Here is a 26,847-nt window from a genome sequence, read left to right as displayed (position 1 = left end):
AAAACTTATTCATCAATTTTTTTCTTCTAAGTTTTTATTATACATCTTAATGGATATTTTAATTTATTTATGTTTTTTTTTAAACAAAAAATAAATATGCATATTTTAAGGCAAAATTAAAAGTTAATTTTTAAATATAATATTAGTTAAAATAGTTTAATGTTATTAGTTTATACATTATCCTACTTAAACTTATCTTTACAATACTTATATTTTTTAGTAAAATATTATTTTTATATAATTTAAAATATTTGATTTATATGTTATAATTTTGTATTCAAATTTAGTTTATTAACATAATGATAGATTAAAAAAATATTATTTTTTGGAATGGGTTGTACATTTGGAAAAAATACATGTGAATGTACTAGTGAAGAGTATTGTGAATATCATTCTCCTTTTGTTCAAACATTTTATGGAAATATATCAGGATTTAAATATAAAATTAATGAAGAACATACAACTAATGTTTTTTTAGGTATACCATTTGCAAAACCTCCTATTGGTAATTTAAGATTTAAAGTAAGTTTTAATTACTTTTTACTAATACTTTTTTGAAAAAAAGAAACCAGAACCTCCAGAGAAATGGGATGAGGTGTTGGAGGCTTATACTTATAAATCAAGATCAATACAAAAAAATGATTTAATAACAGATTTTTTGGTTCGCCTTCCAATTTCAGAAGATTGTTTATATTTAAATATTGTAACTCCAAATTTATCTGATACATGTTTAAAAAAATTTCCTGTTATGGTTTTTATACATGGTGGTTCATATTACTCGTATGTAATATTAATTAAAATTATTAATAATATAATATTTTAGAAATAATGCTTCACGATATCATTATTCAAAATGTTCTTCATATCTTGTTAGATATGATGTTATATTTGTAACAATTCAATATCGTCTTGGATTCTTAGGTTATTTTTATACAGGTGATGAATCTTGTGAAACAAATTTAGGTTTGTGGGATCAATATTTTGCTTTAAAATGGGTACATGAAAATATTGAATCATTTAATGGTGATTCTAATAATATTACTGTTGTAGGTCAATCTGCTGGAGCTTCAAGTGCTGATTTATTAAGTTTATCACCTTATTCAAAAAATTTATTTAATAAATGTGTATTATTTGGTGGGAATGCTAATGCATTATGGGCTATTGCAGATAAAGATAAACTAATTTTTCTTTGTCGACAGAAGGCTAATGAATTAGGTTTTGAAAAAGCTCCAACTGATAAATGGAGTACAGAGGATAATTTAAAAATGATGGAGTTTCTTAAAAAAATACCTGGTGATATGTTTGTACTTTCTAAATCATTGTGTTTAGAAGATGAATCTATCTATGAAAGTTGTATTGAATTTGGTCCAATTATAGATGGAGATATTTTACCTAAGACTCCACATGAATTACGCCTAGAAGTAGAACCAAAACCATCAATTTTAGGTGTTTGCCAATACGAAGGTTTATTACTAGTTGCAATGACAAAGATTGATAATCCCCATACATTATTTGAAAAATTAATAGAAGGACAAAAAAGGATATACAAAAGAGGTGGATTAAATGTTAATGATGATGACATTAGTAAAATGTTAGGATATAATAAAAATGAAAAAAATAAGATGAAATGTATGGAGAATGTAGTAAAAATTCTTGGTTTTCTTGGTATAGAATTACCTACAATTGAATATTTAATATATCGTCATAAAAATTTTATTAAATTTAAAAAAAAATTTAATAAAAGATTGGGAAAATTTCAATCAAATATTTCTAATGATGAAGAGTCAATGAAAACAATATTTGATGATTCAAATTTTTCTCTTTATTTATTTCGTTTTGATCATTACAATCCAAACAATTTTGTTGGAATTAAAAAATTTTTTCCATTTATTGGAGCTACACACTGTACAGAGTTAAATTATTTTATTGGTGTTAATCATTTAATAATTCCATATTTTAAAAATTCAGAAGATATTCGTGTCAGAGATTTTTTTACCCGTGCAATTACAAATTTTGCAAAATTTGGTGATCCAAATGAAGTAAGTAAAGGCGATAAAAATAATGTTTTTTGGAGTCCTGTAAATTTTAACCAAAATGTGAATAATGGTGGACATTTAAAATTTTGTTTTATGAAAATAAAACCAGAACTTGAGATGGAAGAAACTTTTGGTAACGAAAAACTTATAATATTGTCAAAATTTTACATGAAAATAAGAGCAAATAAAATTAACATTGAAAAATTGATAAGAAATAGTTATACAAACAAAGATATAGAAGAATTATTAAAAGATGTTAACAAGAATATCGCAATTAAATTAAATTTAAATACAAATAGTTATTTAGAAAATATGATAAAAAAGATTAGGGAATTTCCAAGTTGATTATAAAGTTCAGTAATTTAAATAATACTAATAATATATTTTATTATGATAAATATTAATAATACAATTTTTAAGTGAAATTTAAACCCGTAAATTAGTTTTTACATTATATTACAACCATAAGAATGCCTGTTTTCTTCTTTCCATTCACAAAATTCACTATCCATTGATGATAATTGTAAACTTGCTGCTATTATTAAAATTTTTAATGAAAATTTTATAGGTGTTGAAAGAAATTCAATATATTTATTTTCTACAAATTTGGCAATCTTTCTACCATTAGAATTTGAAGGTTCTGAAGAAATTTCATAACAATCCCATACTGATGTTATTTGTTGATTTGTTGTATTTGATTTTGTTTTTTCATACTTTTTATCATTATATACAACATTATCACAAGTTGAACTAAAATAATAAAAATAAAATAAAAAAGTTATTTTATTGCTTACGCTTTTACGAATACATTTTCATTTATAGCTGCCTGTTTTTTCTTACCCACTTTCTCTTTCCCACTTTCCATTGCAATTTCCTTAACAATAAAAGATGTATCTTCTTCTTTTACATCATTCTTATCATTTCCATTATCTCCCTCTTTTCCATTAATTGTTTCTGTTTTAAGACTTTGACTTAAAGATGTCGAAGAGGTCTCTGGAGTTTTACGATTAGAGACATTATTTGAAAAAGTTCCATTATTAAGTAATTTTACAACACTTTTATTTAATGGTGTTTTCTTGCCATTAAAATTGCTTTGTCCTTTTAAGGTAGATGATTCAAATACATTTTGGTTATTTTCTTCAGTTGATGGAGGTGAATTTAAAAGAATAAAATTTTTACAATCTAAACGAGCAATTAATTCGTCATTTTTGTCAAATATTAAAAATGGATAACCTTTCATGAAATATCCCAATATTTCACCATCACTTGTCATAACTGTATATTTTTTACATAATTCTTTATTTAAAAAGTTAATATCATTGTTGGAGGGAGATGTGGCACATTTACTGTTTTTATTTTCCATTTCTATTACTTTATCATGTTTATTATTTTTTCCTTTTGACATTTTACAATGATTTTTATTATTATTAACTACAATCTCTTCATCATATAAATCAATTTCATTATTATTTTTATAATTTTTTGAAAGATTAAAATTTGTATTTTTGATATTTGTTGGTAGATTTATTTCATTTTCACAGGCAGTATTACATCCAAAAAAACTTGAATTACCATTATTATTATTATTATTAAAATTACCACAACTAGTTAAAAAATTACCAATAAAACAATAATTTGATGAAACATTATCAAAATCTACAATTTGTAAAACTGTTCGACCATACGATTCTAATATCCATTTTGACCTAAAACATTCTTTTTTTTTCCAAACATCAATTAATGGAAAACCACTTATATCTGTTAACTATAAAAAAAAAGTACAATTAAAATATAATATTTGTATTTTTTTATTATTATTATACATACCTGAATATCATTTCCTTTACTACCTTTTATTCTCCCATAATTAGTGGTAGATAAATATTGAAGAATTTGATTTTTATTTGGTGCCATTTCTAAAGCTATATAACTATAATTCTTGTCAACCTCTAAAAACTCATCTTCTATTTCATCATCACACTCCTCCTCCTCCTGGCAACTATTATTTTCCTTTATATTATCAGTTTCTATTATCTCCCTAGTTTCTTCACTTTCACTAAAGTTAGAGGGCAAATTTTTATAATATTTATATTTTAAGTCTTTCATATCTTTGTCCTCATATCTTCTCCTGTTATGACGATAGTTTTTTTCACTATTTTGGTGAATAATTAGATTTTGAACTTCATCATCTGCCTCATAATCTGATAATGACATTTCATTCTTTTTCATCTCTTTGAACTTTTTTTCAGTTAATGATTTTTTACATTTCTCATCTAAATAAATAAAGTTAGTTATTTAATTAAAAACTTCATCAAAACATGCCTTCATAAATAAATGAAGTTAATGATGGGGAAATTTCAACTTTTTTTGACATATTTTTAAATTTATTACCAATTAAAGTATCAATATTTTTATTAAAATTATTATGTAATATAAATAAATATTAGAATTTAATTGAAATTCCTAAAATATTTTTATAAAAGTTATAAGAAAAAAAAGAAGAAGTACTAATTTTTTTTATATAAAATACTTTTTTTCGTAAACAAAAAAAATGTTCCACAATTTTAGTTCATTTTTAATAATATTAAATATAAATGATCAATTAATAATTTTTTACAATACTACTGGTGATATTTTTGTATTTGTTACAAGTAAAATATAAAACTTATTGATATGATTTATAACTTTAAATATTTTCTTATCAAAAATATTAGATAATAGAGGTATTATTAATAATTGTATTTTACAATATATTAATACAAATATGTACTTTATAATATGAAGTAATTTTATCATAAATATACATAATAGTTACTAAGGTAAATTTATAAAAAAAAAAGTAAATTATTTCATGAATTTGTCATAATCTTCCTTCAAACTCAAAAATTAACAAATATATAATTATTCACAAATATGGTAAAAAGAGACTTTGGCAACAAAAAAAAAAAAACTTTATATAATATATATCATTGTGAAAAGGTTTTATCTTATTATTAGTATTCAAAATAAAACCAATCTTGCTTTTAAAATTTTACCAATAAAACAATGGCACAATTGAAGCTTAAACAAATATAAATTGCTAATACAATGAATTTGTAAAATGATATTTATATTTTTAAAATAAATGACAATAAAAAGGAATTGGATAGAAATAAATATTCTTGATGAATTGTAATTCTCATACAATCTAAAAATAATGTAATTTACTTAATATATATAAATTTAAAACAAAATATTTTTATAATTTTTCTTAAAATATTATTTCTTTTCCTTTAACACATACTAACATGATGGTTCAAAACACTTAATAAAATTAATTTATTTTTGACATTACCCCTCACTACTCTTTTTTTTTTAATTATATTTTTTATGGAAATTATATCTATTACATGTAATAATACATTTAAAATTTAAGATAAATTATTACTATACTCTAAAATTAAGTTTAATAAATCAAATTTAATACATTATTATTTAATTTCCGTAAATATATTTTGATAAAAATATTTTTTAATATACAAAATACACAATAAAAAATGTAAGACTTACTATAAATATATGTATTAAAATGTTAAAAAAAAGAAGTATTTTTTTATCTTCAAATAATGATAAAGTTTTAATGATATTAGAAAGATAACAAAAAAAGAAAAAAAAGTATACCTAAATAATTTTCAATAACAAAAAAAAATTAATCCTTCAAGAACATAATCAAAAATCAATTATCGTCTTTTTAAATAGCATCTTAAAAAAAAATAAAAATTTTGGTTGGTAAAAACAAAAACAATAACAATGCCTGTTCAAAATTTGTTTCTTTATACATAAAAATCCTATTTCGTTTTTGTTAAAATTGACATAACTTAAATGTCATAATAGTTAAGAATATCAAAAAGAGGAAAAAATTAGTTTATGTTTATTTGGCCTACTTAGACAAAAGAAATATAAAATTTATAAAATAAGAAGATATTTATAATATAAACAAAAAGTTAAATTATTAGTAAGAATTTACTTCTTGTCAAAAAAAAAAAAAACATGAATTGCAAAATTAAAAGTATTAGTGTATCATTGAAATTAAATACATTTGGACTATATATTTAAAAGAAAATGTTTATAGCTAAAGTGGTCGCATTTTGATAAAAAAAAAATTTTTTTTTCTTTTACTACATTTTTTTTTTTTGATAAAAATACTTTTTCTTAAAATTAATAGTCTATAATATTTTGATGTTTTTTTTATATGGTAAAAAAATTTATTCAAAAAAATGAAAGTATTATGATAAAACAATATACTGTTTTTGTTTTCATTATACTTTACATGATGGAAAAATTTTTTTGAATATGTCATTAAAACTAATATAAAGCACTTAAAAATATTTTTTTTTGTTTCTTACATGTCAATTAAATAAATATAGTAATATTTAATATTGTAAATATATTCAAATATTTTAATAATTATATTTAAATAAATAATATATAATTATATAATTTATTAATAATAAATTGAAACTTAAATATGTTACATTTATTTAATAAATTTCAACAAAAATAAGTTTAAATCATATAGTTTATTTATAAAATATTTTATTCTTAAAAATTTATTTATTCTTTTAGTTATCTTACAACATAATCTATTTTATCAAAAGAAAGGGTAAAAATAATCTTATTAGTGAAACATTATATCCAATAATTTTACAATTTTATGAATGTACAATCATCCCTTCCAAAAGATATAATGTATTTTTATAAAAAAAAAAACTTTTATTTGATGCTTTTATATATATATCTATATGTAAAACATTTTCTAATATAAAAAATTCTTTTTTAAAGACGATTTTAATATTAATTACTATAAAAAAATATAAAATTTTTAATATTTTTAAAGAATAAAAAATTTTTTTTTATATATGAAACCTTAAATAATAAAAATTACAAAAAAAAAGAAAATATACATGTAATTTTTGATAAACATCTTTGTTCCATATAAAAAAATAATAACATTGTAAATGAAATTTTATTCAGTACTATATATATTAATAAACCCATCATTTATTCCAATATTTTGGAAAAAAAAATATAGTAATGAATAAGAAATATCTAAAAAAAATCTTAAAAATAAAATTAAAAAGCATCAATTTGATTAGAAGAAATGTTATGTTTTTCTATAAATAATATAAAAGTTGATTGTGCTAAAACATATAATAAAATGTCTTGTTTATTTTTCCTATGTTATTTTTAGGTTTTATTTGCCAATCTATAAAGATTAAAAAAGTACAAAGCTAATTGAAAAGCAATATTTTATTATTTTTAATAAAATATATTTATTATGTTAAAACAATTAGATAATTTTGATGAATTATATATTTGAATGATTGTGTCATTTATTTGAAAAAAATTATTATTATTATTATTGAAAATTATAATAAAAAAAATGATTAATTTATTTTTATACCAATAAACTACACACAATATGTTAAACTTTTAGTAAATATAATAATATATTATTTTGATCATATAAATAATATTAAAATATAAAAGAATACTTTTTTTTTTAAAAATACATATTTAGATAAATTTGTAACATTAAATTCAAGACAAAAATATATGCATATATATATAAATATATATATATATATATTTGGTATTTGCATTAAATGTAATATTTAAATATGAAACTTGAGCTTAAAGTGAAATTATACACGCAATGGATCATTGAATATATATACAGTTGCCATTTGCCTCTTAAAATATATTTTATAAAAATCGAAATGTTAAGTAAAATATTTATAATTATGCATAATTTATTATGTTGTTAAATAATTATAAAATATTACATTTAAAAATCTTATAAAGTTGTATGTTTTATTATGTGGAAAAATTCATGAGAAAATTTTTATCCATTTTCATGAGTAAAAATGGCTAACTAACTAATTAATGTCCTTGAAAGCATAAATATTTATTAATATAGGCATAAGCATTTTAAATCAAAATAACGATTAATGAATTCAAAAATAAATTAAATGTTGATGTTAAAAAAAAATTAATATGTTACTTTCTGACAATTTAACATATTTCTTTATTATTGTAATATCATATTTCAATAAAAAAAAAAAATTGCATAACGATAATGATAGGTAAAGGCAAATAAAGGAAATTATATTGAAATTAAAATGTAATAATATAAAAATACAGATTATTATATTGGATATTTAAAATTTATATAGAGGAAACAAGTTATTAAATGAAAGTATATCGAGAACTAATTTTAAATCTTTTTTTTTGTTTGGTTTAAAACTGTTCTTTTAAATAAATAAACATATAGTTAATGTTATTTTAATTACATTTTTTTTTAAATCATCTTCACATTTAAAGAAGTTTAAATTTTTTATAATGAAAAAAAAAAATTAAATAATAAAAGCAGTACTTGTGTTTGGATAATTAAAAGAGAAACTGAATAGTCGGAAATAATTTTTTATTACCTTTACCATATACAATTATTATATTTTATTATGCTAAGATATTAAAATAAGTACTTAAATACATTACCTTTTTTCTAGTTTTTTTTTTAATTATTTTTGAAGATTATATAATAATGTATTTGAAAAAAAAAAAAACCAAAATTATCAAAAATCTATTCATAAATACAATACTTTTAAATATTATTATTTCTTTAACTTAATATATATTATCTAAGGTAAAGTCAATAAGTAATAAAAAAAGTAAGCAGATTTAAAATTTACTTATAATTGCGTTATTTTTGTTATGTAAAATATAATTACATAGAAAAGAAGAGATCTTTTCTTCTTTTTTTTATATTAACAAATCTAATGTTTTATATATATATATGTATCTTTCATGTTTTTTTTTTTTTTATAAAAGTCTTATAAATATACAAATATATAGACAATAAAATCATTACTAACCAATAATGCTAATAAAAAAAGAATCTAAAACAAAGGTCAGTTTTTAATATATATTACCTATTAATAATTATTTTATTTATTTTTTATATAGGATGAAAATAACTTTGTGATAGAGGATGATCATGAAAATGTAACAAATATTTCATTGGCTGTATGTAGAATTTGTTTTTCTGGTGAAACAAGTGGAGCTTTTGGGGAGGGTGATACATATGGAACAAATTTAATGAATTCATGTGGTTGTACAGGTTCATGTGGTTATTATCATCGTTATTGTTTAGAAGAATGGATTAATAAAACAAAAGCTAGAAGTTGTGAATTATGCAAAGAATCATTTTATATGAAAGAGTATCTTTGACAACAAATTATTTAATTTATTTTTTTTATTTTAATTTTTTTTTATTTTAGAATAACTCCATCATTTACTACATTTATATGTGATATGGATTATGCCTCAGAAGTTCAAAGTTTTTTAAATAGCATATTTTGTTTGATTTTAGTAAACATGTTCAATTATGTACTGTGCTTTTGTTTGATGCCAGGATTTTTCCACAGTTCCCCTTCTGATGAATTTAAATATGAAGATTTTTTAGTTTGGAAATTAACCTTCGATACACCAATTTTTTTCATAATTATTTTAATTTTAAGTTTACTTTTTTGGTGGAAAACACAATTCACCTCATTTTGTAAAACTTTTAAATATTATAAGAAAGCTAATATGGTAGTTTTTAATTAATTAATTATTCTTATAAAATAATTTTTTTTCAGAAATTTTCTCTTTGCAATAGAGATGAAAAAGATTTTTTTAAATATATGACTTCTAGTGTTACTGTAGTTTAGCAAAAAAAAAAAAAGAAATTCAAACACTACAAGAAGGAGATATACCGTGTAGACATAATATGAAAAAGAAAAATTTTATCTAAAATATTCTAAATTTTATTGTTTTTTTTCTATGATACAATAAAAAAAAAAGTTGTTTAAAGATTAATGTTCTTTGTTTAATTAAATATATTAATACTGTAACTAGTAGTGATAAGTTACAAAGGATAAAAATAAGTAAAAGAATTGAAATTCCAATCGTCTCATAACGAATAATTATTATAAAAGTTGGAAAAGTAATATGTTGTTTATCTAAATTATCTCTGTGAATAAAACCTATTTACATACATTTAAATTTTAACGAAAATAACAAATTCCTATCTAAATATGGTTGATTTAGATAAATTTATTTCAGAAAATCTTACTCCCAGACCAAAGAAAAATTCATTGAGTGATTATTTAAATTATGTTATTGACTATGTGAAAAATGTTAACAGGAAACCTGTCTATATTCAATTTGGCATTGGTGGAGGTTGTGGATTGTAAGTTAATTTATACCCTTTAATTTATGATGCATTATTAAAGAGTGTTAGGCTACATTTTCTCAAAAACATCCAGATTATTGTCAATTGCTACTGGTGTTTCCATAGTAATTTTTCAATTTCTCATTCATAAAGGATACTTACGTTTTAATGAAACTCAAATTGAGAGGGATGTCAGGAATCTAAAAGAATCAGTTTTATCTGAATTAGGTGTCAATGATTCTTCTATAATACCAAAAGGAAAGGATTTTCAAACATTTTTCAAGAAAAATGTCTACACATTTAGTGGTTTGGCAGCAGGAACATTTATAGGATATGGACTTTCTTAAATAAAATTTTTTTTTAAAAAAAAAAACATTAAAACTTTATGAAGAAGAAGTAAATTTTTCTATGCTAGAATAAAAATTTAAACATTTTATATTGGAGTTTTTTTATACAGTTAAATTTTACCAAAACTGTTTAAGTAATTTGAGTAATTGTGTTTTTGGAATTTCGACTACATTTTATTAGTGAGTGCTTTTTTCTACATTTGCATAATTTTTAAAATATATATTTTTTTTCTCTTTTATTATTATATCATTTTTAAGAAATACTATGTCTGAAGAGGCTTCTTTTGATTCTTCTGATAATTCAAAAGTTTGTAGTGATGTTAGATGTGATGAGGATACTAATGAAAAATCTACCTTAAGTCCAGATAATGGAAAGATTAACCAAATTAAAGACAATGGTAATAAAAAATGTGCTATTGAAATTGTTAAAACTATTCCCAATAATACGACTCCTGAATCAAATCCAATAATATTTCAAAGTAAAATTTTAGAATATGAAAGATTATTTTCAAATCGTTATACTGATGAGAATGCTGAATATATGCATGAGTTTAACAAAGGTATCACTGACCCCTACATTAGTTATAACTATGGAAAAAAGCGCTTTAATCGGGATAACAGGAGTCGTCAGGAGTATGGCAATAATAGAAATTATAGTAATGGTAGAAGAAATAATGATGGGCGTCGTTATGATAATAATGAAAGAAGATATAACAGAGACCAAAATTACAAATATGATCGCAGATAAAGATAAATTAAATTTTAAATTTTATCTTTTGATTTTTTTTTTATTTTTACCGTTGTTTTTTTTATAATTTTGTACTTAAACTCCATTATAAATCTGTTTATTTCTAGGTTTCTTTATTCATTTATTTTTATCACTAAAATTATGGATAGTAAAATAACAACTAACAATGGTATTTCTAAGGATGAAGCTGAATTGTATGATAGGCAAATAAGACTGTGGGGATTGGATGCTCAGAATCGCTTAAGAAACTCTTCTATACTTATTGTTGGGTTGACAGGTTTAGGAACTGAAGTTGCAAAGACACTATTACTTTGTGGAATTAAAAGCATTTGCTTATTTGACAATGAACTAGTCAGAGAAGATGAAAGAATTTCAAATTTTTTTATCGACTTTGAAAATGGACATAATAAAAAAGTAATAGATTATTTTATTTTATGTTTAAATAAGCTAATTTTTTTTTTATAGAGATCTGAAGCTGTCTGGTCACAATTAAAAGATCTGAATCCTTTGGTTCAGGTTTATGTTGAAAAAGATCGTTTACCAACAAGTGAAGAATTTCTTCAACAATTTGATCTCGTTATTGTTATTGATCAATCCAAAGAATTGACATCACAAATAAATAAAGCTTGCCGTAATCTTAATATCAACTTTCAATGTGGGGGTGTTTTTGGTTGGATTGGTTATTGTTTCTTTGACTACAATGGAAAGAAATTTAGATTAAAAAAACACAAAGTTGATGTGACATATTCTGATGCATCTGAAAATATTAAATGCCATAGTTTAAATAATGTTGATGAAATTGTTGTTGATGATGACTATGAAGAGAAAGTTGTTTCGTACAAAAATTTCGAAGATTCATTCAATTTCATTGTGAATTGGGAAAAAATGTCTAGAAGGAATAGGAGACTGTTTCCTGTTGATTGGTTTATTCTTAAAGCGTGTCTTGAAACCAAATTTAATTTGGATACCAAAGAGGAAGTTGAAAGTTTAAAAGAAGAGTACAACAAAGTTTTAATTGAAAATAAGGCGGAAGGTGATGAAACATTTAAAAAAAATAATTTTGCAAATGAAAAGATAAAATTTTATTGCAATCCACAATATTGTGGCACCTGTAGTATTGTCGGGGGTATTTTAGGTCAACAAGCAATCTCAGTTTTGTCACAAAATACCCTCAATATTGGTATTAAAAATGTTTTTATTTATTCATCTTTATCCGGTAAAGGATCTGTTCACCAGATTCCAATGTAAAAAATTTTCTTTTTTTTAATAAAGTTTTTTTTTAAATATCTTTTGAGTCTTTATATATGTATTGTCGTGATTCGGAAACACATACAATAAATCTAGACAGTAATATTGGTATTGGGATTGTAAAGAGGTGAAAAATTGAGTGGGCATCAAAAATATTATAGATTGGTGGAAAATCAAATATCTCAAAAAGTATACCAATTCCAACAAAAAGTAATATACTTATTAGATACTTTCTAGCTTTTAGAATAGCATATGATTTAGTATTCAAACTTTTAATTATCCAATATATATAGAGGGTTATTGTTAATGCTGATACTGTTAGACAAACTTTCATATTATATCCATAATTTCTAAGGTAAACTAATTTGTACAGGTGATCAATAGCAAATAATAGTGCACAAAATGACATAAGTTGCCATAATAATTTAACATTTTTATTTTTTTGAATTATTTTTGAAAATTGAAAAGATACAGCACCATAAAATTGAAATAAAACTACCATAAAAGCTCCACTATAATCTAAAAGTTCAGTTTGCCATGTATCAAAAGAATGAAATATTGAAGATAATATCCAAGCGATAATTCCAATAATTCCATATAATAACCAAACATTTTTTAATGGATCCATACTATCAATATTTTTTTTAATATATTTGTATAAATAGAAACATGATAATAAATTTAAGATAGAAAATAATACAGATGCTGGTTCTTGAATAAGGAAAAATATTTTTAATATGGGGATTTCAAAATGTATAGCTGTAAATGGCCATTTACCATGAAATTGTGGTATTTCTTTACCATAACTTTTAAATATATTTGCAACCTCCCAAATACATTCATATCGACATTCAAAACAATCTTTTGTACTCCATTTATAAGCATTTTCTAATTTTGGACAAGAAAATTGAGTGTAACATTTTTTAATACACCTTTCATATGCAATAGTATTATCACCTAGAGATGATGAACATATTTTTGTTAAACTAATAAATATTATATACATTAGAATAAAATATAATTCCATAATTAATAAAAAGAATGAAAGAAAAAAATCTAAAAGGAAACTTTTTTATTTGATAAAATTAATAATATTATACATAATTAAGAATGTAACTTTAAATTAGCATGAATTTCTGAGTATTATCGTGTTAAGATTAAAGTGTACTTGTAAATTATTATTATATCAAAAAAGAATACTCTTAAAGATATTATTGATTAAGAAACAAATAAATATAAGAGCATGTAATATTAATATTTATTTTTATGACATGATAAGGATCACAAATCATTTCTTCTTTCTCTTAATGCTTCTCTTAATTGAAGCATTTCCTCAGAATTAAAAAAATCTTCTCCATTTTGTTGTTGAAAATTTGTATCTTTATCTTTTAAGAATGGTTTAAAAAAACGTTTTAATTGAGGAAATAAGATTGTTGGAATAATTGAAAAAACAGCAGCCGTAAAAAAATCTAATTTTGATTCATGATATTTTGAAAATAATGAAAAAAATGCAAGATAATATATTAATGTACAAATAATTATTTTAAATAAAAATAATAAATTAGTTTTAAGTTCATTATAAAGTGATGTTAAAAATGGAGTTGATAATTCATCAAGATCATGTGAATATTGTCTGAAAGAGTATATAATACAAATAAAAGGAAAATATGTATATATAATTCCTCCAAAAAATAAATGTAAAAAAAGTTGTATTGGATAGACCCATAATCCTACATGAATTGGATTTGAGGAAAGTGTATAACGAAATCTTGATAATAAATATATAGTAGTTCTTGTTATAATATATACAAAAAGACTTATAATTGAATATAATATAGGTAATGAAAATAATGGAAAAACTATTTCATATGAACAAGATTTGCTTTTTCTAGTTAGAAAATTTGTATCTTTTGAAAATTCAGGAACACTATAAAAAAATGGATACCAATCTCTAAGATCATCTGTTCTACAACTATGTACAATAAAACTAAATGATGGTGGTATCAAATATATTGATACAAATGTAGGGATTAAAGTTTCTATTATTAATATAACTAAATGTTCAATAAATGGTAAATAAGCCATTATATTTTCTTTTGTTGTTCTTTTCTCATAATCATAATCACTTTCAGATAATGATTGCCTTTCAATAACATCAAGTTCTTCAATTTCATCAATTATATCTCCCTCCTCTATGTCATTTTCAATTCTAGTATCCTCATTTTTTGAAATATCTTCATCTTTACTTGTATCACTATCATATAATTTAAAACTTTTTTCATCCTCATAAATTTCTACATTTTCATAATCTTTCCATCTACCCAAACCATCTACATAAAAATAATTTAGTACAATTCTTTTACCATTAATAATAAAAGGAACAGCAAAATAAAATATTAAAAAACAAGTTTCAAACCATGATAATTTTTCAATACACGGTATACATAATGAATTTTTATTTCCAAGAAAAGTTTTTGTGCCATATGGACAAGGCTATAATAATTACATAAAATATTTTAAAATAAAATTTGTTTCTTACTCCACAAATATTACTATCATTTGTTCTTCCACATATACTTGGACATGGAGGTGGAGATTCATTTAATAATGTATCAATATTCATGGTTATTAAATATAAATAACATTTAAATAGTAATTATTAATTTAAAAATTTTTTTAAAAAATATTGTTATATTTTGTTATTTAAAACTTTGGAGTAGTGTCATTTGTAAATTTATAAATAAGGAATGTTAATGTGAAAGTTTTTTTTTTTTTTTTTTTAAAATATTTATAAAAAAAATTGAGATATTTTTTTTCATTAATTTATATAAATATGTTTAAATAAAGTAAAAAAATTTATGAAATAATATAAAATGTAATTATATATTTATAATAATAATGTAATAAATATCAATATGATTCATACTTATGGTTAATCAAATTTTTAAGTTTATTTATTTAAAAAGATTTACTTAACCTGATACAATTTATTGTAAAATAAAGTTTAATTACAAGAAAAATATTTTATTCTTATAATATATTTAAAAATGTTTTTCAAATATTTTAATTTTATATTAATAATATTTTTTTATTCATTAAAATGTGAGAAAATAAAATTTAAAAGTTTAAACCATATGAAATCTATAAATATAGATAGTTGTATTGTTGGTGATACATTTGTAATAAATTACTTACTTTATGAATGTCATCGTTGGGAAATTTTTGTTAAAGGTTACAAAATAATTGGTTGTGTTCCATCTAATCATCCTAATGGAACTATTGTTCAAATTGGTCAAAAATTTAGGGATATATTTTTTGACTATACATGTATAAGAAAAAATAATACTGTAATATTTCAAGCTACTGGTAAGTTAAAAAATTATTAATAAAGATATATTTTTTTTAAAGGTTGTGTTTTTAGAAATACATCAATGGCTGTTGGGGCAAGAAGATATTATGGTTTACTGAAATATGAATGCCTTTCAAATAATTCTATGTATATAAAAGAAACAAAAATTTTACACAATATATGTGACAAAAAAACTCCGATTGATGAATGTCCTGGTATTGGAGAAGGTTTAATTCATTCAAAGTATGGACGTGGAACTGAAATTGCCTACAATGTTTTTAATAAAAAAGTTATTTATTAAAACAAAAAATTTAAAAATAATTTTATTTTAACTATAAAAAAGTAAATTTTTTTCTAAAAGATTTATATTTTAATTTACACTAATACTTTTTTTTTATTCAAATATATAAATATACTTAAAAAGTATGTTGAAAAACTTTATTGAAAAATATAAATATTTACTTTGTTAATATAAGTTTTAACATATAAAAATAATATCAAAAAAGTATAACACAAAATTTACTAATTTATGTATGACATTTTGCAATTTTATACAAATTTATTGCTACCAATAAAATTCTCTTTTATATTTCAATATACATGCTCTTTTTTTTTAAGATCTACACACCCATACTCTTGAATATATGTTTGATATAATATTTAATACTACATTTTGAATTTAGAAACATTTCTTTTTCTTAAATCATTTTCTTCAGTTTGTCTTGGTTGAATATCATCTTGAGATTTCCAACCTGGTATTGAATCTAAATCTGAAAATGTATGCATCTTACAACTTGGAGGACTCGGTGTTTTTATTTCATTAGTAATATGAGTAGATTTCAAATGTTTATTTTTGAATTTTAATTGTACAATTTCTTCTGAATTACTATTTGCACTATCCAAAGAATCAAATAACTTTTGGGAATCTTCCTTTGATTTATAATAACAATTTCGAATATCATTTACTTTTTTTATCCAGAAAAGTGAAAATAAAATAAGTAATAAAGAAAAAAATATAAAAAGTAGAACACAATAAGTAATAATTGGAAACTCAAATAATAAACTTTGTAAAAAAGTTCTATAAGGAATGATATAAACTTTGGCATTATTAACCTAAAATATTAATAATTTAAAATAAAAAAAAAGTATTTCCTACCTCTACTTGTCTACTTTCTATTTGAATAAGTAAATTATCAACAATCAAATTAGTATCATTAATAGTAAATTTATTTGTAAATAACATATCCACAGAAATGATGTTATCATCAAGAATTCCAAAAAGATATAATGGATAGAAAAAAAAATTTCTCCACCAAATTAGAGTTGATTTAAACCAACTCCATTTTAAATTGACTACTTTTTTTATTAGTAAAATACTATCTTTACTTGCACTTGTTATTAAAGATATACTTGTTATAAAAGATGAAATTTTTCTATTTTTTTCTGAATCTGCCAACACCAAATTCACCCCAATATTGTATGGTAAATTTTCCTTAAAACTAAATCCATCCTGTAACAATTTTTTTATTAACATTAAATCTAATAAGTATAAATAAAAAAATTTTACTTCATAAAAGTAAAACATAATAAAATAAATAATATTCAAATTATTTTACTCTTACCTCAATTAAATTTACATTACTTTGCAAAAATGAACAAATACTTCCATGGTAATCATTACCAGCTTTACATGAATCATAGGTAAATTCTATCACTCTTTCATAATTATTTTCATTATTTATAAAAATATAACGAAATAGAATTGGTAAAAAAAATGAAATAAATATCATTAATAAAAATTGGACAGAAAATATAACTACAAGAGACATTGAAATCCATTCTGGTGGTTGTAAAAATAAAGGTAAACGAAAGATTGAATCTACACGTATTCCAGGTAATTTTGATTTGGATTGCATTTTTTTTTAGAAATTAGTTTCTATATACATAAAAATATATATAATCTTTATTCTTTTTTATATTTTGACCTGTAATATATACATTTATTTTAAATTAAAAGTAAGAAATAAATGAAAAATTTTTATGAAAAATTAATATTTTAGTAAGAGATTTTATTTTAAATTAATGTATGTATTCCCATTGCAATAAAAAAAATTAATTTTTAATATAAAAACTAATATCTCTTAAAATTAATTTTAATTTTTTAAATAATTCTTATATAAGTCCTTAAGTACCCTTACAATCAAAATTCAAAATATAAATAAATTGTAACTGTATTTTATTTCTAACTATTTCCAAGTTTTTTTTAATTAAAGAATTATAAAAAATCATATAAAGTTTTAAAAATTTAAAAAAGTATACATATTATTTTGATTAAATACATAACTTTTGTGTCAAAATATTTTATTGTAAATAGTAAAAAAAAAATTTATCAAATCTTCTGTTGTTATTTAGTGAACAAATAAAAAATCAATGACAATATCAAAGATAATAAATATCTAAATAATTAAGTCAACAAAATTATTAAAAAAAAAGACAAAGAAAAAAATTTAAATCATACACTTTTTATTTAATTAACGATTTTCTAATAATACGTAACTTTATTTTTATTAATTGTAATATTTCTTTTTAAGATCCCCTGTTGGAGAAGTATTATAATATTCCTAAATGTAGTTGTTGCATTGTTAACTTTTATTGTTATTTAATAACATTTACCCAACATTATTTATTCCAATTTCTAAATACCTTTTTTTGTAGATATATTTTGTTCCAAAAATTATATTTATGCATCTTAAGTTGTCCATTTAATTGACATGTACATGTATGTAATTAGAAGTATTTTTTTTAAATAGTGAAAAAAAATTCAAACAGTTTTTCTTCATATATTAATGTTTTTTGTACTAGGAAATATTTAAACTTTAAAAATTAAACTAAATGAAATTTTGAAATTTAACGGTTTTTTAATTTGAAATTATGTTGAAATATTTATTCTTTCATTAATTTTATAACTTCAATTTTCGATTAAAATATATTATGTTTTTTACTTGCAAACTATAGGATTAGATGTACAGAAAAAAACCCAGGAAACAAATAATATTATATTAAATATTACAATTTCTTGACTCTAGAAATTATTTTAGAAAAAATAATTTTCAATATTTATTATAAAATGTTTTTTGATTAAATTATAGTTTAAAATAATTTATTTGATTTGATAAAGTTGGTGAAAAAGAAATTTCTAAAACATGACCATTTTTAAAAATTGTCTTATCAATTTTAAGTATAAATCAGTAAATACAGATTAGAAATATTACTCCAATTTTAAAACACGTTAAATAAATGGTTTCATAACAAGTTTAAAAATATTTTCATGTACAAAAACTATATTTAACTAAAATATTTTACTAGGCACTAACTTTCGTTGATTTTTTTTTAAATAACGACTTCTATTATTAAATAAAGTTAGTATCATGCCATAAGATAATGTTATTTGAGATTACCAAAACACTATTTCAAAATCTTCTGACACAACCATCCGTTTTACTACAATTAAATAAGTTTTTTTAACATCACCCCTAAAACTTTAATATTATCTTCTTCTAAAAACAACTGTGTATTAAATATACAGACAAACAAATTTTTTTATTTCAAGCAACTCTTTCTTGTAAATACTAAAATTGAAGATCAATTAAACAAACATAATGTTTGACAGAAATATAATTTAATACTTTTTATTACAATCAAATATCTTAAAATATTACAGTTACTTTAAAACTTTATTATGTAAGATTTCAAAATATGATTTGAATGTGTCTATATTGTATAAAGACTATTTCAGTTACATGTTTTTTTAAATACCGTTATTTCATTACAATTATTACTGTAGTTTTTTTTTACCAATTAAAACTGGGGTAAAACATTCTTTAAATTTCTTTTCTTTTTTAAATATAATAGCAATTTATAAACAAAGTGTTTTTTTTTTTTATAAAAATTATCTACATTTTTATTATTTTATTAAAAAATTAAGAAAATTTTGAATAAAATATGCTACATTGTAAAAATCAGCGATAAATTTACACGAGTTTATGATCAAATTGATCTCAGAAAGTATGATAAACTAATGTATATATTCAAATTAATCCTAATAAAAATGATTGTTTTTGAATAATTAAATATTATTTACATTAAAATTAAATATTGTACAACTTTAATATAATGTGAAGGTTGTTTTAAACACGAAACATGTTAGAATATTCCATTAAAACAATCCTACAATTTCGAGTTAGTAGCGGTGTGGTACTTTATATGTGTTTGTTATTTGTATTATTATATTTATATTAGGTAACAATAAGTTTCATAAAACTAATTATTAATAATATATAAATTCTTATAGTATTTATTTATATGGCTTAATTTTTTACTATGAAGTTTTGTGACGAGAATTTTAATGGAATAATGTTTTATAATTTAAGAAATATCTCTTACAAATAGTTGTCAATTTTTATATGTATTATTTGTGGGTTGTATGTTGAACAAGTTATTAATGAAACTATTGACAAATAAAAATGTTTTTTTTTTTTCTTGTTGCCATCATTCTAAGAAGTGGAAAAACTTATTTAAACTTGTAATTAAAAAAGAATCGTCAATTTAGTATCATTTTAATATATGATATTACCCTTTTTTTAATTATTAGGTAAATAGGTATTCTTTAAGTCTTTACTAAAAGTTAATTAATATAACATGTTTGGTGAAACGACACTCTATAGAACGCGTTAATATATATTAATATTTTTAATAAGTTTTTATATTTAATTTAACCGTTATTTTTTTTTTGTTATATATATACATTGTTTTAATTTTAAAATTATAGTATTAATCTCTGGTTAAAACTAATCAGTGTATTTATACATACAAGATTATTGTATTATTTCTATTTATTACCCAATATTCACCTTATAAAAGCATTTAAATGGACTCATATGAGTTAGAAGTAAGTTTTTAATTTTTTTTGTCGTTTAAATATTATATTTTTTTAGAAACTTATAAAAGAAAAATTAGTTTTATTTGAATTTGAAGCAGATGCTACTCAATTGACTGCATTGATTTTAAAACTTGTTGAGAAGAAAAGATTGGATAATCCCGATGAAAAGGTAGCTCGGTTTTTTGAACCTTTCTTTAAAGATCAAGCACTAGAATTTGTAAAATGTGTTAGTGAAGCTTTGAAAGTTGATAGGAGTAATGTTGTAGTTGAAAATAAATCAATTGATAAGAAGAAGGATGTCAATACTAATCCAATTATTAATAATGTTAATAAATCCGGAGAAGAAAATAACACTGGTAATGTAACAGATAATGTTACTGAAAAAAATGTTCCTAATGTTAAAGATAATATTTTAAGTAGAGTTAGTCGTCCAAAAAGAAAAGCACTGTCTGGAAGTAAATCAGAAAGTACAGATAAAGGTAATGTTGAACCAGCTGAAAAAATTGCTAAAATTGATTCAACAATTGTCAAGTGCGACAGTACCGTAGAATCAAACAACACAATTAGGAGTGAAGAAACAGACTCAGGGATGAATTTACAAACAAATTGTGATGAAAAAAAAGACTTTCAAAATAAATCTTCAAATGATAGTGGATCAACAGTTAAAAAAGAAAAACCAAAACGTCAACGTATCGTCTTCGACATAGATTCTAGTTCTACTGTTGAGTCTGTTAACAAAAATGAAAATCACAAAAAAGTAGATGATAGTAATCATTCAAATTTGCCAAAATCAAAGACATCTAGTAATGAAGGACTTTGCAACATAGCTAAACGTGCTCTTGGTGATCTTGTTAATTCAGAAAGAGTAGCACAACGTAAAGCAAGATTTGGAGTTGAAAAATCTAATAATAAAGAAGAGGAAAAAAGTAGAAAGCGTAAAAATGAAGAACCATCAAATAGTAAAAAAGAGAAAATATATCGTTTGAAGCCACCAATTGATAAAAAAGCATATGCTTCAGTTAAATCATCCTCAAAAGAAAAAACACACAACACTAGTAATTTGGAAGTAAATGATGCAAAAAGATTTTCTCCTGATTGTACTACAAAAGTTGTTCTTAAGTCAGATGAATCATCATCTGAAGAAGAAGACACAAATATTGATGAAATTATTAACAATTATTATTCTAAAAAACCCAATGAAGAAAATAATAAAGATAAAAAAAATGAAATAGCGATTGTATCTCAATCTGCTTTTACTCAACATATGATTCCAAATAAAGTAGGTACGAGATGCCGTTTCTGGCCACAATGTAGAAATTCTGATGATGATTGTCCATTTATACATCCTGTAAAAATTTGTACAAAATTCCCTTATTGTTATTATGGAGCTCATTGTCTTTACATTCATCCCGTTTGTAAATTTAATGGAAATTGTTTGAATTTAAATTGTATTTATACACATATTTCAAATCAAACTCTGCCATTGGAAGAGGAAAAAGAAGATAAACAAAAAGAGGTTACTGAATCTAATGTATGTATTCAATTATCTGAAGAACCAAAATTAAATATTCATGGTGAAACTTTGAGTATGATACCATGTTCTTTTGGTGGTAAATGTAAAAAGCAAATATGTCCTTATAAACATCCTAAATTGTGCCGTTTTGGAAGTGAATGCAACAATCTATATTGTACTTTCAGGCATCTTGATAATCAATCTCCTGAGAAAGCTTTGTTATCAACGTCTGATGCCAAAGAAGAAAAACATATACCTAATGATGAAAAAATTGCAGAGGAATCCTCTAATAATATTTCTGTAGTTGAAGATAAATCTTTAATATATATAGAAGAGAAATAAGCTGTGAAAATTTCTTTTGATTTTTTAATTTTTATAATAAACTTTTCTAAGATATAAAAATTTTGTTGATAATTATAAAAAGTGCAATAATTTTTCTGTAAATTAAATTTTTATACAAATATTACAATAAAAAATTTGAAACTAACATTTGTTTCAAAATTGTCATTTGAAATGATTTCGAAATAATACATAAAATTTCCATATTTTTAAAAACCCATAATTTAAAAAAAAAGAACATGTTTAGAAAGTTTTTTTTCCTATATTTTAACTATCAAATCATTTATTTATTTTTTTTTGATTATTGAGATATTTCATACAAGAAAATATGTTTTTTTTTATTAATTTTGTTTTCATCAAATATTTTTTACGTTACATTTTAATAGTTATTTTTAATTAATAAATAATATTACAAGATGAAAAAAAAACTTTATCAAAACCCTTTCATTATAATATTATTTTACTAATATTTTTTATATATAAAAGTATATATGATACGAGAGATAATTAGGGTACTGATTAAATATTCATATTGAGATTTAATCCATTAATCACAAACAAAAAGATTTATTAAAAAAATAATTTTGAAGTTTTTAAATGTTGGAATTAAAAAAATGTAGGTTAAAAAAATATATTTAGTCAAGTAATTTTTTACCTATTTTAAAAAATTTCTAAAAAAAGAATTTCTTTACCACAGTACACTTTCATTTATTGTTAAAGAAGAAAGAAAAATTTTTAAAAAATATTGTAAAAAAAATAAATTTGTAGCTTATAATAACTCTGGAAGCCACACCCAGACAACAGAAAAGATGCGGGAGAGTTTGTAACTAATTTAAATATGTTAATTTTTTTTATAATTTTTAAATTATTTCAAAATTATTAGAATTTTTTATTATATTTAATTTGATTAGATTTATAAAAGTTAATTTTTAATAATACAAAAATTAAAAAAAAAATTTTTTTTTTCAAACTTTTAATTATTAAAAACGTTTTATGTAATATGATTCTTATTTATTAATTAAGATATAAACTTTACAAAACGTGTTATTAATTTTATTATAAAATAATTACTATATATATATATTATAATAAATTTAATCATTTGTAACAACTTTTACATGACAATCTTTTATAAACATAGTCTCAACATCACCTGGTTTATTGCTATGACCTTTATTTGGCGCCGCTATGACTTATCATCTCTTCTTTTTCTTTAATTATTATAAAGATGAGTAACAGTAGCACAATTGTATGGTCAAATTTCAAGCAAAAACTATATTTGCCAAAGACAATACACAATAACTACTGGTCAATTGCCCATATGATAGAAAAATGTCGGAAGGCTTTTTTGATATTACTCCATCTGTGGCATGTTAAGTGTGAATTATGCAAAAGAATATGATTGTTTAGGAGGAAAACTTTTGAAAATATCTACTATCTTTAAAAGTACCATAAGTATCAGATTGATAAAAGATTTATAAATGTTATTGTTATTAATAAAGTTTTGTCAATTATTTGTTTTTAGTGTAAAAGTTTTGTATTACAAGATTATGTGATGTTGAGATGCTGGCAATTACAAATTTAAAAGAAAATGCCGACTATCTCTTTTTTTTTATTTAATATATTTATTATTAACCGTTTAAATAGACATTACAAAAACAACATATTAAAAATCATTACGGTTGCGTGATAATCAGTTTAACTTTTACCATCATCAAAGCGGCAATTATTACATTTAAATTCCTTATTATTTAAAAATATATAAAATAGTTTATACTTATGTGTATATAATTATTTGTAATAAAAATAATTATTGAAAAAGAAAATCTCATATATAAACAATATTATTATATCATAATAGAATGAACTTTTAAATAAAATGTGATACCGGTTTTTCTTTTATATTTAATGACACTTGTTCTTGGAGGTCTATAGTTATACTCATATTAATTACTTTCTTATAAAATAGTTAAATTATTTCTTTAGACTATTGTTTATATTTCATGACATTGATAATGGTTATTTTTACTTATTTAAAATAATTTTATCTACCAATATCAAGATTATATTTATTATTATTATATAAATATAATATTATATTAAAAAAAAAAATATTAAATTTTATTTGTAATATTTTAAAATATATATAATGACCTTTAATAATGTTCGGGTTTTTTTTTTGTTAACATTATTACCTATCATTTTCCTCCTCCAGATGCTCATATCTTTTTTGTTGGAGTATTATTAAATACTGAAATCTTACAATTATTTGATATACTTTTTTCTTTGTAGTATTAATATAATAATTTGTTCATCCTCACTTAAAAGGTCAACTTTCTCCTGGGAAAACTTATAAACAATAAATTAACTGCTTTTTAATATCATACTTTTTCTTTAAAATCCCTAATCAGTAATAAAAACATTAAAAATAAAGCGGTATATTCTTTTATGATAAAGCCATAATATATAACTCCTTCATTTTTTCATTTATATTTTGAAATTTGATAATAATATGATATAATTTATTTTCGGATGTTATATAGTTTAATAATTAATTATTATTGGTGCTTCTTTGACTCCACCTATAATTTAGTATAATACTACCAGATCTTGGTGACAACTTTTAACTAACTTGTTAATCTATAAGTCCTCTTACTAAAATTGAGTATATAAACTTATGTCCATCCTCTTTTTTAACATTCATTCATCTACTTAACCTGTAGTTAAGTTACTTATAATTTATTTCCTATTAATAAATTAAATAATATATCTAAACTATTATTATCTAATTTTTTTTTCTTATACCATTATGGTAAGAATATTAATTTATTAAAAATATTATTAACTTATTTATTTTTTAGTTATTAACAATGCCTACATCATCTCATAATTTTATTGAAAATCACCATACATCATTTTATTCTGAAAATAATTTATATGAAAATATGGTTAACTTTAATACAGAATTTTTAATTCCATGTTGTAGTAAATATATTGATATTAATGAAACAAATGATTATCCAATTTCATCACAATCATTACCTACCTCATTTTTTAAACATTCTAACAAGAAAAATTATCAAACTAATTATAAGAAAAGAAATGGATTAATTAAAGAAAGGGAAGAATCTTTATTATTTCAAAAATTACAAAATACTCCAACACATCCTAATAATATTTTTTATTCTAATGAAGTTAAAGAAATAGCAAATGAACTTCTTCTTTTGTGTGATCAATTTGATAAAGAACTTTACAATGATATGGATTTTATAAATAATATAAATATAAAATGTGATAATTTTTTACCCTTTTTTGTGACATCAATTATGTACTGTATATCAAATTTTTTTAATTAGTAATAAATTTTTTTTGTACATTGTTGTTTAAAATAAAATAATAAAAAAAAATGTATAAATTTATATCTTTAAACAATTAGACTATTAAAAAAAATATCTTTTAACAAAACCACTAAATTATCTCATCACAATTAAATAAAGTAATAAATATTGTAAAAATTATTATTTCTTCTTTTATCTATTTATTGTATAACTCTTTTGACAACTGACCATAACAAATTATATTTATTGCTTTTCATGTAATTATTTAATAGTAAAGAAGATGGTCAGTTTACAATTTATATATATAGTTAAAGATTCGGAACATTTGATTTATAAAGTAAGATTATACAATGTATTGTAAAAATATAAAAATGATACTCATTTAACATTTGATTTTTATGATTCAATTAAACAATATTTATCCAATTGGTACTTTTTTTTTAATAATAATTATGTTGAAATATTATTATAATTAAAAAAAACAAGATAATCTATTTAACTATCTGTCATTATGGACTGTCAATTATTTCATATTATCACTTATTAAACAAACATTAATTAAACTTAGTATTCAATAACTTATTATCTTATTATATATATAAACAGCTGTTCCTAAATATATAAACTTCCTGTATTATTACTATAAGTTTGTTGACCTTAGGCTAATTAAAGTAAGGTGGTAATCATCTAATCAGTGTCATGATTGTATATAACTACAACATACCTATTTTGTTTC

At 21.2% G+C, this 26,847-nt stretch overlaps 12 protein-coding genes across 12 annotated transcripts; 8 read left to right on the top strand and 4 right to left on the bottom strand.

Moving 5' to 3' along the window:
* Positions 1-330: 330 nt before the first annotated feature.
* SRAE_1000175600 (Carboxylesterase, type B domain-containing protein) lies at positions 331-2,381 on the top strand (the record flags this gene model as incomplete). Its single annotated transcript, XM_024648750.1, has 3 exons — positions 331-522; positions 566-780; positions 824-2,381. 3 exons carry the CDS (start codon positions 331-333, stop codon positions 2,379-2,381), a joined length of 1,965 nt encoding a protein of 654 aa, XP_024502697.1.
* Positions 2,382-2,482: 101 nt separating this feature from the next.
* On the bottom strand, positions 2,483-4,410 carry SRAE_1000175500 (Hypothetical protein; the record flags this gene model as incomplete). The annotated part of the gene is made up of 5 exons (XM_024648749.1): positions 2,483-2,786; positions 2,831-3,218; positions 3,270-3,801; positions 3,864-4,309; positions 4,359-4,410. The coding sequence occupies 5 exons, from the start codon at positions 4,408-4,410 to the stop codon at positions 2,483-2,485; spliced, it is 1,722 nt and encodes a 573-aa protein (XP_024502696.1).
* A 4,545-nt stretch (positions 4,411-8,955) lies between these two features.
* On the top strand, positions 8,956-9,787 carry SRAE_1000175400 (Zinc finger, RING-CH-type domain and Zinc finger, RING/FYVE/PHD-type domain-containing protein; the record flags this gene model as incomplete). Its single annotated transcript, XM_024648748.1, has 4 exons — positions 8,956-8,985; positions 9,042-9,295; positions 9,356-9,668; positions 9,716-9,787. The coding sequence occupies 4 exons, from the start codon at positions 8,956-8,958 to the stop codon at positions 9,785-9,787; spliced, it is 669 nt and encodes a 222-aa protein (XP_024502695.1).
* Positions 9,788-10,153: 366 nt separating this feature from the next.
* SRAE_1000175300 (FUN14 family-containing protein) lies at positions 10,154-10,637 on the top strand (the record flags this gene model as incomplete). The annotated part of the gene is made up of 2 exons (XM_024648747.1): positions 10,154-10,308; positions 10,352-10,637. The coding sequence occupies 2 exons, from the start codon at positions 10,154-10,156 to the stop codon at positions 10,635-10,637; spliced, it is 441 nt and encodes a 146-aa protein (XP_024502694.1).
* Positions 10,638-10,902: 265 nt separating this feature from the next.
* Positions 10,903-11,385, top strand: SRAE_1000175200 (RNMT-activating mini protein family-containing protein; the record flags this gene model as incomplete). The annotated part of the gene is made up of 1 exon (XM_024648746.1): positions 10,903-11,385. The coding sequence occupies one exon, from the start codon at positions 10,903-10,905 to the stop codon at positions 11,383-11,385; it is 483 nt and encodes a 160-aa protein (XP_024502693.1).
* Positions 11,386-11,526: 141 nt separating this feature from the next.
* SRAE_1000175100 (SUMO-activating enzyme subunit 1) lies at positions 11,527-12,633 on the top strand (the record flags this gene model as incomplete). Its single annotated transcript, XM_024648745.1, has 2 exons — positions 11,527-11,799; positions 11,851-12,633. The coding sequence occupies 2 exons, from the start codon at positions 11,527-11,529 to the stop codon at positions 12,631-12,633; spliced, it is 1,056 nt and encodes a 351-aa protein (XP_024502692.1).
* Positions 12,634-12,664: 31 nt separating this feature from the next.
* SRAE_1000175000 (Post-GPI attachment to proteins factor 3) lies at positions 12,665-13,639 on the bottom strand (the record flags this gene model as incomplete). Its single annotated transcript, XM_024648744.1, has 1 exon — positions 12,665-13,639. The coding sequence occupies one exon, from the start codon at positions 13,637-13,639 to the stop codon at positions 12,665-12,667; it is 975 nt and encodes a 324-aa protein (XP_024502691.1).
* Positions 13,640-13,914: 275 nt separating this feature from the next.
* Positions 13,915-15,256, bottom strand: SRAE_1000174900 (JNK1/MAPK8-associated membrane protein; the record flags this gene model as incomplete). Its single annotated transcript, XM_024648743.1, has 2 exons — positions 13,915-15,126; positions 15,173-15,256. The coding sequence occupies 2 exons, from the start codon at positions 15,254-15,256 to the stop codon at positions 13,915-13,917; spliced, it is 1,296 nt and encodes a 431-aa protein (XP_024502690.1).
* Positions 15,257-15,767: 511 nt separating this feature from the next.
* Positions 15,768-16,283, top strand: SRAE_1000174800 (Hypothetical protein; the record flags this gene model as incomplete). The annotated part of the gene is made up of 2 exons (XM_024648742.1): positions 15,768-15,999; positions 16,042-16,283. 2 exons carry the CDS (start codon positions 15,768-15,770, stop codon positions 16,281-16,283), a joined length of 474 nt encoding a protein of 157 aa, XP_024502689.1.
* A 365-nt stretch (positions 16,284-16,648) lies between these two features.
* On the bottom strand, positions 16,649-17,898 carry SRAE_1000174700 (Adipose-regulatory protein, Seipin family-containing protein; the record flags this gene model as incomplete). Its single annotated transcript, XM_024648740.1, has 3 exons — positions 16,649-17,095; positions 17,139-17,492; positions 17,605-17,898. The coding sequence occupies 3 exons, from the start codon at positions 17,896-17,898 to the stop codon at positions 16,649-16,651; spliced, it is 1,095 nt and encodes a 364-aa protein (XP_024502688.1).
* Positions 17,899-20,909: 3,011 nt separating this feature from the next.
* Positions 20,910-22,776, top strand: SRAE_1000174600 (Nuclear protein UKp68; the record flags this gene model as incomplete). The annotated part of the gene is made up of 2 exons (XM_024648739.1): positions 20,910-20,930; positions 20,977-22,776. 2 exons carry the CDS (start codon positions 20,910-20,912, stop codon positions 22,774-22,776), a joined length of 1,821 nt encoding a protein of 606 aa, XP_024502687.1.
* Positions 22,777-24,001: 1,225 nt separating this feature from the next.
* On the top strand, positions 24,002-26,129 carry SRAE_1000174500 (Hypothetical protein; the record flags this gene model as incomplete). The annotated part of the gene is made up of 2 exons (XM_024648738.1): positions 24,002-24,022; positions 25,635-26,129. 2 exons carry the CDS (start codon positions 24,002-24,004, stop codon positions 26,127-26,129), a joined length of 516 nt encoding a protein of 171 aa, XP_024502686.1.
* Positions 26,130-26,847: the final 718 nt, after the last annotated feature.

Source organism: Strongyloides ratti (assembly GCF_001040885.1).
Source record: "Strongyloides ratti genome assembly S_ratti_ED321, chromosome : 1".
Lineage (NCBI taxonomy): Eukaryota > Metazoa > Nematoda > Chromadorea > Rhabditida > Strongyloididae > Strongyloides > Strongyloides ratti.
Note: the sequence above shows the minus strand (reverse complement) of the source record. Positions and strands in the feature narration are given on the sequence as shown.